Source organism: Onychomys torridus, chromosome 11, assembly GCF_903995425.1.
Source record: "Onychomys torridus chromosome 11, mOncTor1.1, whole genome shotgun sequence".
Classification (NCBI taxonomy): domain Eukaryota; kingdom Metazoa; phylum Chordata; class Mammalia; order Rodentia; family Cricetidae; genus Onychomys; species Onychomys torridus.
In genome coordinates this window covers 35913493-35927762 of record NC_050453.1, presented here as the reverse complement: position 1 = coordinate 35927762, position 14270 = coordinate 35913493, and the positions used below count along the sequence as shown (strand labels likewise).

The window sequence follows — 14270 nt, the reverse complement described above, 5'->3', positions numbered from 1 at the left end:
GTGACTTGCTGGTGGATTCAATGTTAACTAAGTATACACATTGGGAGGAGCCTGGGATATCCAGTGAGCCATGCTGAGCTCAGTCCCTGGCACTGCCTCAGTGACTACCCATGACCCTGAGCAAGTACCTAATTATCACTCCCAGAATCCTTCACTGTAATTTATCTATCCAAGAGTTAGTATCCAAAGGGGCCTTATCAATTAGAAACTATATACCTCATAACTATGATTGGGAATCAGTTCTTGCTTCTTTAAGACTCTCAGTCTGGAGAGGAAGTCAGTTGACCCTTGTTCCAGCTCATAACCTTAAGTAACTAATGCTAAACTCTCAAAGAATGAGACGCGGATAACTGACTCTTTGTATAGATGTTTGTGGAGTCATATCCTTTTCTTTCTTCCCTCCCTTTATTCTCCTCTCCATCCATTTCCTTTCCTTGTGATTTTTTAGTCTGATTTTTTAGTCTACAGTGTAGACCCTTCCCCCCTCCCCACAACTTACCAGTGTAGACAAGAGGCACTGGAACGGAGATGAGAAAATCATAAGAAAGCCAGCCGAGACTGAAGCTGTGGAGTGCCTTAGATATGCAGCTCTGAGCTCAGCTGACCTGGAAACGTCACCCTTGGATTATCTGAGTTGAGGGAGCAAGAACCCTCTGAGAGGCCATCATTAGCTCAGGGTCTGCTCTCTCTCCAGAGAATTGCCCTGTCATAAGTGCTGTTGCCTCTTTGGTCTGATTTTAACTTTGGTTTTTTGGTTGATTTTTTTTTTGGTGGTTGTTGTTTTTTATCCCACAACAAACATCTCCATGAACTTACTTTACATAAAGAACTATGCAAGACTGTAGTTTTTATGAGGTTTCATGTAAGACTCAACCCTGTCATTCAAAAACAATAATGTGTATCAGGTGTGAAGCATATATCATGTCACTTGGCATAGATTGTTTCATTTAATTGTCACAACATCCCTACTAGGAAAGTGATATTTTTATCAGTGAGGAAACTGAGTTTATGTAACTTGTCCAAGGTCACAGACAATGATTGACAAAGCTAAGGTTCTCATCCACAGAAGACTGATATAGACTCAGAATTTAGCCTTTGTATTACACGCTTCTCCTATTCATAGTCTAAAGAAGATACTTAATGCCTAACTAACTACAGCCCAAAGCAGAAACACATATATATTCAAAGTGGATCACAAAGCAGGCTGAGGGGCCATGAAGAACTAGAGCAGGATGAACAGGGCAGGTATGGATGCACAGAGAGGCATTGAAGAAGGACAAAGCACCTCTGGGTAGAGGGAAGTATAGCAAAGACAGGCAACCCAGAGATGTGTGGTAAGATGTCACTGTTAGAGTCCACAGTCTGAGGTGTGATAGAGTGCAATGAGCGGGAGACAGAGGGTGGAAACTGACTTTCTTTCAAAGTTAGGGCTATTTATGTATCTATCTATCTATCTATCTATCTATCATCTATTTATTTATTTATTTATTTATTTACCTATCTATCTATCTATCTATCTATCTATCTATCATCTATTTATTTATTTATTTTGAGACAGGATTTCTTGCCAGGACAGGCCTCAAACTCATATCTAATTGGCCTCTAACTTCTGATCCTCCTGCCTCCAAGTGCTGGGATTAGAGGCATGTGTCACCACACTTGGTTTTAAGGTGACAACTCTTAACTATAGAGATGAATGATTACACTAACAAGAGAGGGACACCCCAGGTGTCCTACAAGGCTGTGGTTATCCTAGATTCCATCTTCTGTGACACAGTTTCAAACTAAATAATGGTGATATTATGTTCATACAGCCTTTTCTCTGAAAGCGATCTAAGATCAGATAGAACCCTGATGCTAGGTCTCTTGCTAATGGCCAGCCAGCCATGGTTCCCTAATACTTTCCCTTTGCTTTTTCATTCAGCTCTTACAGGAAGCCACCATGAGCTCTCTCTGGTGTTCGGGGACTGGAGATGTCATCGAGGACTGGTGTCGATGTGACTCTACTGCTTTTGGAGCTGACGGACTCCCTACCTGTGCGCCCCTCCCACAGCCTGTGTATGGTTCCCTTTCCATGCCCCTCTCCTGCATGTATGCCTCGGCACCATTATGCGAAAATAGAATCGAGTAGATACCAGTCTCAAAGTAATAGCCTGAGAGCTGGGGATTGGAAAGAAGAATGTGGCTCAGTTCCTGCCACTGGGAATTTTCAGTATAATAGAAGGAGCAGGCACACAAGCTGTTTAATGGAAGTAGTTTGACAAATCTTCACATTTTTAAAATGTGAAGAGCTGCTCATTGAGCTTGCGTTTGGGTGACAATAAAGACTTTATGGAGCAAATAGCAATTAAACATCTTCCATATGGAGGACAAAGCCAGACAGTATGGTTAGAAGGTCATACAAGTAGCAGTATTGTTGCTATGGGGGAACTTAGAGGTCTATAGTGAGGACTTAATAAGACTCACAACACTACCATGTCTCAAAGACTTCCTGGGTGCCAGACACTACATGGAGTAGGTAAACACTCTTTTTGCCACACCATTAATGGACAAGGAGATGACTTCAAGAGGATTGAATTTTTCCAAAGTTAAAGAGCAAGAAGCTGAGAGCAATGGTAATACCAGAGAGCATGAAATTGAAGTGATTTGGGGTAGAACCAACAGGGCAAGATGACTGCGAACTGTGAGGGTGAGAGACCTTACAGGAGGTGTGCAAAGCTGAAGACAGCCAATCCCATTTGCGCTTGTCCTTGAGCTACCGAGGGATAATCCTGAAAATAATTCATTAGGCAGAGAGACAGGTAGAGCTCTGTGAAAGAAATAAAACCCAGAGACAGCAAGATTCCAATCAATCTCAGAAAAATGGTAGATAAAGTCACAGCTTTGAGGATGGGTGCTCTGTAAGTGACACATACTGTGAAGGGCAGAGGCCCGGGATGGACAGAAGGGAATGTCTATATTGAAGGGATAGCATGAGGAGGTGTTTCAGAGGTGGCTAAGAATGAGCACATCCAAATTCCTAATCCTTCATGGGAAGCTTAAATAGAACTGGCCAAGATGAGGAGCCAGGGACCAATGTGGGGATTCAGGTTGTCCTATAATAAGGCGTCTTCCTCAGTGGCTAAGGCACAAGATGTTATTTCTGTGAAACGGTACTACGAGTAGGACTAGGTGGTGGGTGTCACACGGCCCCATAGGTTCATAAGGCCAGGAAAGCCCAAAGTGAGTCAAGACCTGCAGTAGCTCGAGGACTAGTTACAAAGAACCCTGGACTGTAGGCAGGAATCTCCTGGTGGAGGCTGCCCTCTGACCTGTCCACAAGGTGGGGTAGATGTTAGAGAGACAGAACTGAGAAAGGGGGTAATGCTTACCAACAGATCATCAGTGGAAGCCAGTTTAGTCTCTATGCAGGTAGATACTTTAAATACTCCAGCCATTGGCTTCTTGCTCCTTGTAGTCAATACTTGGATATTTGAATCAAAATAAAAACAAGTTCCTAATTAGTAAAAGCCATTTCATGTGGTAGAAAAGGAACCACTACAAGAATCTAGTGCTATTAGACCAGACTCAGCAGGTAAGAAAGCTACCCAGCAACATGGAAATCACGGAATGGAGGGCGACAAGATCGAGCCATGATGTCCTGAGGCTTATTTTGTCTCTAAATATGCATTAACTAAATGTGATAATTAAAGATCAAGCTGAGCTGGGTATCGTACATGGGAAATGTCTATTAAAACTGCCCTTTTCTTGTCAGTAACAGATCTTAATTTTTGTGCTTTAATTGGTAGGTGAAAATAGTAAAGTACTGTACTTTTCCATAAGTCCACGTAAATCATACACACTTCTGTTTCTCAATAGGGGCTGGCCTTGGTTCCTATTTTCACAGAATCTGAGTTCTCAGAAAGCTTCATTACTAACTTAAGTCTCCTAATGTTTTTTTTTTTTTCCTTTCAAAATAGCATTCTGCATATGACTCTAATTAATGAATTTGTCAATATCCACACTGTTCTGGATCTCTTCCATCCTAATGTCATATGCAAACTATGCACTCCTTCATAGTAGCCACTAGCAGATGACCATGTGTTTCCTATTACTTTCCTACCAGCTGAACTGCTTCCTGTTCCCCAAACAGCATCCCGTGATTTCATGCTGAAGTTTTATCCCATTCATAACTGTGTGTTTCTGATACTTACTAAATTGCAGAAAAGAAGGACTGGGATGGGTTTGTATACCACTGCACAATCTTGTAACCAACAAACACCATGAACAGATTTGTTGAGTTGAAAATGGACGTTTTGGGTTGTTTGATGTGATCCAGCTCTGCTCTTTCATCCTTTGGTCTTGAGACCATGAGAGGCACCTTGTGAGCTGGGTAGAAGGTGGGAAGACCAGGGTTGCAGACAGTTCTGAGGTGGAGGGACCAAGGACAAGGACATGGGTGAATGCTAGGGATATTGTGAGGGAGGGAGGCTACAATAAGCACAACTTGGGAAACCCTCACAGTTTAGTGGTCTGGAGAGAAATGAGTAATTGGAAGCAGAAAGGCAACATGAGCTGCATACAAGAAGTTAGAACAAGGAAGCAAACTGACAGCATTTGAGCAGTCAGGAGAGGCACACCGTTGAGCATCAGCACTGGTTACCGACTCTCTCCAATGTGCAGAGAGGTGTGAGATAGCAGGGCAAAGCAGTGGTCAAAAGACAACTTGCAAAGAATGAAGGAGCTGTGAACTGAAAATCGAGACAAATTGGGACTGAAACAGGAGCCAGAGTTCAGAGGCACCCAAAAGGATACACAGAAACTGACGTCAGGTCCTAAGCAGGAGACTCAGGACATCACCCCAAAGAGAATAGCACGTGGCCAATTTTCTCCTTTCAGCTTTTCTTCTAAGATGAGCCTGCTCTGAGGTTCAGTCAGCAGATGGACTGAAGAAGGACATGTATCAGAATGAGGAGGGGGTCAGGTGGACGCCACGTCCAATGGGCTTTGAAGTGCACATTGTACAATATTTGCTTAGTATTCCCCAAGAGAAAAGCCAGAAATTATATTTCAAACTATATAAAAGAGACCCATTAGTAAAGCCCAACTCCCAAACACATGTACTAGGTAGACAACCATTGATCTTCACTCCTTTCCTTATTTATTCATGCACAAGATTCAAATGAAAACTGCTGAAGTCCTTGGGAACTTTAGCATCTGCGAGACGAATACTCCGAGAGAGTTTGTACTGTGGCACCTGAGATGGTAACTAAAGAATGATTCCGGTTCCACTGGGTCTCCATTTCATGTTCCTTCTTTTCTGCTCTCAGGCTGAGACTTTCCACAGTACATGAACCCAGCAGCACCCTGGTGGTCCTGGAGTGGGAGCATTCAGAGCCTCCAATTGGAGTGCAGATTGTAGATTACCTGATCCGCCAAGAGAAAGTCACTGACCGGATGGACCACTCCAAAGTAGAAACAGGTGAGCACGGTCTCCATCCCCTGGGCTAGTCTTGTTCCAAGGTAGTAAAAGGAAAAGAGGAAAAGATTGTTCTTCCTTGTGCCATTGCTTCAGGCTCCCAGTGTTTTAGGGCAGCACATGGAAGCATGGAAAAGGAACAGCTAGTGTTCTTCTGGCAGCAGCCATCTTGTCCATTTAGAGTTTATGCATGGTGAGCATCTGACAGTCTTGTTTTGATTTTGCTTTTCTTTTATTTATAAAAGAGGTGTCCATTTCATTGCCTCTAGGCACTGTCACAAGCAACAACAACACAGTACACTAGTTATCCTAGCCCACAATTAAGAAACAATTCTCTGCTAACCACGGCCATGATTACAGAAAAAAAAAAATTCCTTTGCTAATGACCCCCTCTAGGCAAAGGCATGTGCAAACAGATGCTCTTGATCCATGCCTTCTTGTCCTAAAGCAAACTGACTTTTGTCAAGTCCTGAGAGAAAAGGGAAGCCTCACACAAGTAGAAATAACCCACAGAAATAGAAGTCCCATGCCTTACTATTCTACTTCCTACCCATAGAGAAAAGCCAGCATAAACAAATCCCAGACTTTCACACAAATAAGATACCCATAATCTAAGAGCATCTAGTGAACTTGGTGATGAGGTTTGGAGAAACATCTTTGGGGGCATGGAAAGCTCTCCATTGTTGTTTCTGAGGCTCTTCCCTTGGTATGTACAGGTATTGCTAAGGTATGTTAGGGCCCAGGGACCTGCACATCTGTTCTCTCAATGCCAAAGTGTTTCATGGAAAAGTTCACAGATGTGGCCTGCACACGTTGCCTTAGTAGTCCTTGAGCTAACTCTGGACAAATGATTCTCGGCTGATTGGCTAACCATGAAACGGTCAGAAAAAAAAAAATTCCTCCAAGATCTCCTTCATCCATCCACTAGGAACTTAAGGAGTTTCAGCAAGTTCTCATAGCATTGCTCCTTGCTTGGGCATCACTGTGTTGCATATTTTCCCCATTCTCTTTCATTTATGCAGAAACAGTGCTGAGCTTTGTAGACGACATCATCTCTGGAGCAAAGGCTCCATGTGCCATGCCATCTCAGGTGCCAGACAAGCAGTTCACCACCATTTCTCTCATCATCCGATGCCTGGAACCTGACACCATTTACATGTAAGTAGCACAGACCTTAATGACTCCTTACCCAGAAAGTCCTGGGGTCTTTGCTGGCTCCCCTTGTTACCTGAGTTCCTTCAGAGACTTGGCAAGAGATGTTTTAGTCTCTGTAGTCATATCTCAATAGGCATTATGGAGAAACTTCCTGAAGAAGTCTTGCCATCAAAGGGTTTACAGTCTACAGAGACATAGATAACCAGATAATTATAAACCAAGGCAGAGTGGAATATGTGTTACTTACAAAGGCCAGGGACATGCTGGAAAGGAAGAAGGCAGTGGTTTTTCTAAGTAGAGCTGGTGTCTAGATTCTAAATTTGGTTGTATAGAATCCATCCAATAACTACTGTGAAGTGGGAAAGGCAGGTTAGAAAGCCCCAGAGCAAAGGTAGAGAGGCATGAAGGGAGGCAGTGGGTGGTCTGACAGGTCTGAAGCAGATGGTGAGTGAAAAGAAGTGGGAGAAAATGAGCCTGGGAGACTGGAATGAATGCTGTGTGTCAGAGAAAAGCATTTTTTTAAGGAAAGGAGGACAATGCCAAGAACTATGTGTTAGAAAGCTATCTCTAGTGGCTCTGAAATAATTTATTGAGTTTAGATGCTGGTCAGCATTTTTCTTCAAAGAAAATATAGTGAATTATATCACCATGCTTGGAACATTCCTATGTTCTTTGTGAACTCTTCCCATCTCTTCCTGTGCTCTGGGAACAACTGTAAAATATTTGTGAGCAGAAACGTAAAAGATGCCAAAAGAGGAGATTCAGTGATAGAATCCAAGTCATGATGGAAAAATTCAGGGTCTAACGCAGAATTCATAGCGATACAGTTTGGAAGCTTTTTGACCCCCTCAGTATGAAAAACATCTAACAGTTTACAGATGAGGTCACAGGCATAGAGTCAAGGTTTCCAGAATAAATCATCTCCACTTCCACTCTTAAAGGAGTTAGTTCAAAGATGGGAAGAACTAGAAATCTGAGTGCCATTGATTGTGATAAACTTAGATAAACCGTGCATCTTTCAAATAGAAAGAAGAGATGTAACTCAGGGCTGTGCAGGATGAAAGTAAAACACATAAAGACAAATGATACCTGAGAATCTGGAATGGATGCACACACAAGCATGACAATGCCAATACCAAAGACTATCTGTCTGCTCTGGACAAGGATGCCATGATCCATACCAGCTCTCTTGATATCGGCCCTTCAGAGTAAGGGCTCATGACAAAGGACCACAGATCTGGGACTGAAGGCCAGCAACCTGCTTTTAAAGGTCTTGGGTGTGACTCATATGACCATTTATAATGAGGACGTACTAACACCTATTGGTACATCCTACCTGTTAATTAGGAAGTTAGAAGTTCTAGTGGAGCAAGAGGCGAGCAAGGCTCTCCTTCAGAAAGACCCTTACCAAGTCTAGGCCCTTCCTCAAGTTGGCCTGATTTGGCTTTGTTTCCTGGTCAAGGACCTAAGGGCTAAGCTCCTCTCCCACATTCAGCATCCCTTGTGATCTAGTGTCCACTTCCTCTGTTTTGTAAATCCCCTACTTCTGGTCAGTGTTGATTACAGGAGAGAAACACACGAGGCTAAATGGCAGCCCGTTTCCACTAGGTGGCAGTGCAGATCGCTGGAAAAGCTAGCTGAAACTCAGCTGTACCTTCATAACCCCCAGTGGGACCTGCTTTTGCTCTAGCAAGATGGTGATCCTAGACCCTAGCAAAATAACCTGGAGTGGCCTGAACACAAGACCCAGTGTGTGGGGGAAAGAGTGATGTGGGCTAGAAGCCACAATATTCCTCTTTGTTGAGGAGCAAGGAATAATTGTACTTCCATCCCTGGAAAGCCTGGGTTTGCGCCTAACCATAAAGCGATTTCAAATAGGACCCTTAGCTTCTCTGCACTTGATTTTTCTTACCTACAAATTAAGGGGAAGGTACCCATCATTTATGGAGAGCTGGCCCTGTGTAATTAGCCTTATTCCTATTTTATAGATGAAAAACTGAAGCTTAGTAGAACTGAGTAACGTCCCCGAGAACGACGCAGTAGGGATGCAAATAATGGTTAGGAATTGATGCGGGCTTTGTTCGTTTGTCCAGGCCACCCCCCTTTATTCTGCCAGGATCTAGGAACATTATCCTGCATGCGAGGGATTATGAAGCTGCATCTGAACTTCAGCTTTCTCTGTCATATATTTCATTTAATGCCACTTGAGAAGCATTCTGACAACGGACCGTGTGGCACAAACACAGTTAAGAACCCCTTAAAGTGTCTAGGAGCCAACATCTTCACTTTAGCGTGGGGAGGGGACCACCGCCCCCTCCCACTCCCTTCTCACACGCCACCAGCTGGCAGGAGAGCCCTGTATTTCTGAGCACTTTTACAGCAGCTGGTAGAGAAGAGTGTCTGAAGCAGAGGATCAGCAAAGCCACCGCTTGGCGGCAGGAGGAAAGCGAGAAGCAGCAGGCGATGTAGCTAGTCCCTGACAGGCTTATGGTCTTCCTTAGCATTAGGCTCCAGACCTTTAAGGCCCCAGGCTTGGGCCCTGAGCCAGGCTGTGTCAGTTCCCACGCACACATGCCTCCACCCGTGTCATCACCGCGTCGCTAACTACGCACTGAAAGGTCCCAGCCTGCGACTGGGGAGAGAGCCCAGAAGCGTTGGAAGCAGCAGTAAACGGACTTACACATGAGCCCTCTGGATCTGGAGCGAGGCTTATCTCCTCTGTCAGTAATTCCAGCTAACCCCTCTTGCTGTCTTACGAGAGTGCTTCGGCGGACGGGATGAAAATGCTAACAACAAACAGGGAAGGCCTTCCCGAAATGGTAGCACGTGACATTTCCACATGAAAATGTGGAAGTGCTCCCCAGCCTTCAGTAGTCAAATACCCTAGCTTCTCCCTCACCCCGACCCCTGTGAGGGAGGGGAGGTGGAAGGGAGGGGCTGGGAGTGTGGGACTTAGGGGAAGGGCTGGGCCAGCTGAGGAGTAGTTCTTAAGGTCAAGTTGTGTCTGTACTTGGAAGGTTGTGTGAAGCATTTCCTTTCCTAATATCTGCCTTATATTAAAAAATAGAATGTGCTACTAAATAATCAGAGCTTAGCAGCTTGCATTTCATACTAACTGCCCTTCAAAGTATTCGAGACTGAATGCAAACCTGTATCAGGTCCCAGCTCAGGATCTGATACAATGTAGTTGGAACTTAGGGCAAGACAAGAGAGGAAGGAGAGCTGCTGGAGTGTAGACTAGCGGGAGGTTGGTGACTGGCTCCATCTGGCCGTCAGTTTGGTACTGAAGGAATAGGCTATCATAGTCCAGAGAAACTTAAGAATTAAGGGTCCAGGATTAAATTATAATGGACTGCAAATAGTTGCTCCAGCCATAGAGTTGCGGTGGGCGCCTTCAGTTTACTGGCAGTGGGAGCCACGCTGGAGCCCAAGCTGGAGTTGTAGGGCTGAAGGAAGAAGATCCGCTGCTACCTGTGAGCACTAGAGCAACAGGGCTCCACCTGTAAGCTAAGACCATGCCCAGGCCAGCCTGGAGCGTCAGCCTGCAAAGCCCCGATCTTTGCATCTGCTGGCTCCCCCGAGTACAGCTGCTAGAAGTGACAGACTCCGTAGCAGCGAGCAAACCTTGGAGCCCCAGAAGAAGAAAAGAGACCCCACTCCCTGCAAAGGGGTCTCAGATCCTCAACGTATAGATTGGCTCTATACTGAATCCCAGGCATTTCTAGCTTAACACACTATTAGGGGTCACAGAGACCACGACTTGGCATGGGAATCACACACCATGAGGTGTAAGTTTGCATGGGGCTAGCCCACGGTACCTCTAGGTCTGCCCCTCAGGACCTTAGCTGAATGTGCTCTGAGACTGGGTTAACTTTGTTGCACTCAGAAATGGATCTGGTTCCAAAAAGCTCGGGTGTACTAGATACAGGTTCTGGGGGTCTGGGGAACCATTTTAGAAACAGGGCCAAGAAGCTAATGAGGAACACAGAGCCAAATGAGAGAAAATATGGCTGCCAGGGCTAGGGTGGGGATAAGGAGTGTCAGTGCAGCCCCTTGCCCTCCCCGGGAAGGCATGGCAGGAGAAGGGTGGCAAGATGTTTGGTTTGGAATCAGGGTGCACATGGTAGGGGAGGGCTGTTGGCGGTGGTGCTACTGGGGAAGGCCATTGAGCAGGGCTTAGGAGCAGGGTGTAAGGTAAACATGGTGGAGTGATCTGAACCTTCTCTCTTGATAAGAAAGAAAGCTGAATGCTTGACCCTGAGAAGCCCTTAGGCACCCAACATCTATGATCTACCCTGTGCCTTTTGGATTTAAGCAGGCTGTCACATTTTAGGTATTATTAGACCATGGATCTTGATAGGGTGAAGCCTGCCTATGTGAGGCCCCATGACATTGGCATGAAGTTAAGGAAGGAAGAGAAGGGCACATGGCCTCTCTGGGCATTCAGGTCCTCACTCTGACGATCCTCTGTGCTTCTGTGTGAGGAAGGAAGAGTGGGCATGAGATCATCTCTCTTTTGAATGCCATTTTTTGGAAGAATGATTAAGTAGTATAATAAATAAATAATTTGAAATGAAAGAAAAGAAAAAAATAACAGGAGTGACCTGGAAGTCTCAAGGCTTGGGAAAGCACAGGTTTCTAGTCCCCATATCAGATTGAGTAGGTCTGAAAATTTTCAGCAATGGTGCTAAGGTTTCCTGTGGATTGAAGGGGCCTGGGGATTCTACATGGAGATGAAGTGTCCTTCACTATGATGCTTTCCATCAGACAGCACTCAAGACAGCATATCCCAGCCGCTGACCACAGGAAGCAGTCAGAGGCTTCATGCCACTGATTTTCAACAAGAGTGCTAGATGGGAGCCTTAAGTGTCCTGACATGCTAGTCAGACAAAGCTGGGCCTCCAGATAGAGCACTCAGCCCCACCCAACCCCCAGCCATGTCCTCTCTAGTAATACTACCTTCCTACCTTTCTGCCAGGTTCACTCTCTGGGGAGTCGACAACACAGGACGACGCTCCAGGCCAAGTGATGTGATCGTGAAGACCCCGTGTCCTGTGGTGGATGATGGCAAAGCCCAAGGTAAGGGATGCTGAAGTTAGCAATGCCTACATATGGTTGCCCAACCATCTACCCTTGCCATGCTAAGGAACCAGTAACCAAAGGAGAGGACAGCATGACCTGGAGTTTGACAGAAAGGAAGAATCCGGGCTCAAACTTGAGCTTTCTGTCAGTACCATTGGGCCTGTGCACTCTGGCAGAAGGTTTCACTGTATTCTGTTATCCCATACAATTATCTCATAAGTCAGGAGTCAGCAACAGACATTGATAAAGTCCCCAGGAGTGTAGGAGCTTAGTTCCATGCAAAAGCACCTGTCATCTCTGGCCTCACGGATGGATCACTTGCTCTTTGTGCAATTTGTACACCTGAAAGTTTGTTCTGAGCTAAAGCATACAAAGCTGCAGACATGGAATTGATCAGTTCTCAGCCCCTCCCTCAATGCACCCAAGTCTCTAACTCCATACTCTGAAGCTATTATGTATCAGTTCTTCACTGTAAGCTCCCTCACTGGCACTGGTCCACTAGGAAAGTTTTCTTCAGCCATCATTCAGCACACATGAGATTTTCCCTGCATGGTCTTGGCATCATCTAAAGTGTTCACATCTCTGAAGCCGGAATTCTTAAGTTATGCTTCCCACTTCTACAGAGCTCCAGCACCAATGAAGGTGGTACTATAAGGCCCTAACATCTATTAGGCAGAACTGAAATTGAAGTATTTTTACCAGCAGAGACATTGAACAGTTTGGTTACGCAGATTTCAGTCATGGACAGAACATGGCTAAGCTAATTTTCCGATGCCCTTCATTATCTTACATATAGTTCTTGGTTATGTACATATCATTTTAACCAAGAGGGACATAGTTCCAGAATGCTGCAGGGTGACGCCATGATGAAAATTATTGGAGAAAAGTGATCTAGATCTACTTTACTTCATCTGTTTTTTTTGAAGATCAAGCAAGCAGGATTTTATTGGAAAGTAAAAGGACAGTTCCTTGCAGCAGGGATGGGGTCCCTAAAATGGGCTGCCCACCTAGCTCTGCTTTAATTAAGACCATCGATCTTTTAGTACTGTACAACTTTGGAAATTATTTTCATAGTTAATCATATTGGCATGTAATAGGCACAGTATTTTCAAAGACATCTGACTGTAATAAAATACGCTCTAATAACAATCCCTTAATGGACTGCCATTCTTCTTATGACATGAATATTTCAAAGGTCTGTTGGGACCTAAGTGGGTGACCCTGTCTATTTCTTCAGCACTTACTTTCCAACTCTCCAGTACCCTATCAATCTCTTCATTCTGGCCATACTGCCTTCCTCAGTTCCCCTTATACAGGTCTCTCTCACTTCTATTATAGGGTCATTGCATATGTTAGGCCCTATTACTTCAAATGCTCTGCACCTTTCCAAATGAGTAACTCATCTCAGCATGAAAACGTAGATCAAGTGTCCCTTCCTTACAGGAGAAGAGTTTAAGAACCACTGTTACGTGCCCTCACAGTACTATGTTTCTGACTTTTAGAATATTTCTTTAAGTTTTTATAATGATGTGCACAGTGTCTTTTGACCTCACTAGCCAGTGAAGTGTCATGAAGGCCCGAGTCAAGTCTCCTTTTCTGACCTGTGTGTCCTTAATATCTAGAAGGCAGTATGCTTGACTGACAGCTCACATAAGAACTTAGCTGGGAACCAAGAGTCTAAATTCAAATTCCTGATCCACCATCTACTTACTTGATCTTGAACAGGTTACTTTATCCCATGCCTCAGTTTACTCATGTATGGAATGAGGAAAACAGTAACCCCAATATGAAGGGTCTAGTGAAATCATTAACTTAAACTAGTAAAAGCAAAATGGTGCTTGGTACTTAGTAAATATTAAGTAGATGTTAATATTAACTCAATATTCCATGTATGAGGCAATGAACACAACACTGCCCTCATTTTACATATGATGAAATTGAAATTCAGAGTAAAGTAAATAAGGGGCCTGAGGTTAAAAAGAACCCAATGGAAATCACACACAGAGCCCATATTTGACCCCAATGCCCATTTATTTTTATAGTGTTTCTGGGACAAATGGGGAGTGTTTCTGGGTGAAAGACTCAATAGGACATTGCCTCTGCAAATTGGTGATGAAAGGGGCTACTGTAAAAGAGACAGCAAGAATTCTCCCTCTTAGGGCTATGTGCAGTGGCATACAATGGGAGAACAGAGACCCACACATATGAGGCAGGTGTACTGCTCCTTAGTGGAAGAGGCTGGCTTACAGTATCTGAACCTTGAAGGTCTCTTAAGCTCCATGAAGGTAAAAAAAGACAGGGTCTGGATCACACACCTCAAATGTGAGTCTGTCTGGGTGGGGGGATCTGTAGCACCTCCAGGCACTGTTGGTGCAAGTTCCTTTCTATCTGGTGTTCACTGGTGTCTTTGGAGAGACGACAGCTACTGTGCAGCTGCTGGCTGAGTAGAAAGCAGCAAGGAGGAGATTAGCAGATGGAATGATGTCTTGATAATCTCTACAGGACACATTGTAGAGAGCAGCTCTTTCTCTGGAGAGTTCTAGTACAGGAGGTCTGAATGGGTTCTCTACCTGCT

At 44.6% G+C, this 14270-nt stretch overlaps 1 protein-coding gene across 3 annotated transcripts in view; it reads left to right on the top strand.

The window, feature by feature from the left end:
- The window catches only part of Astn1 (astrotactin 1), a 331275-nt gene that overhangs the window by 302119 nt on the left and 14886 nt on the right, over positions 1-14270 (top strand). For all 3 annotated transcript variants that reach the window (XM_036202074.1, XM_036202075.1, XM_036202076.1), the window contains exons 18-21: positions 1925-2058; positions 5310-5461; positions 6481-6616; positions 11592-11692. In XM_036202074.1, the coding sequence (XP_036057967.1) occupies positions 1925-2058; positions 5310-5461; positions 6481-6616; positions 11592-11692 (523 nt within the window). The remainder of the gene's footprint in view (positions 1-1924; positions 2059-5309; positions 5462-6480; positions 6617-11591; positions 11693-14270) is intronic.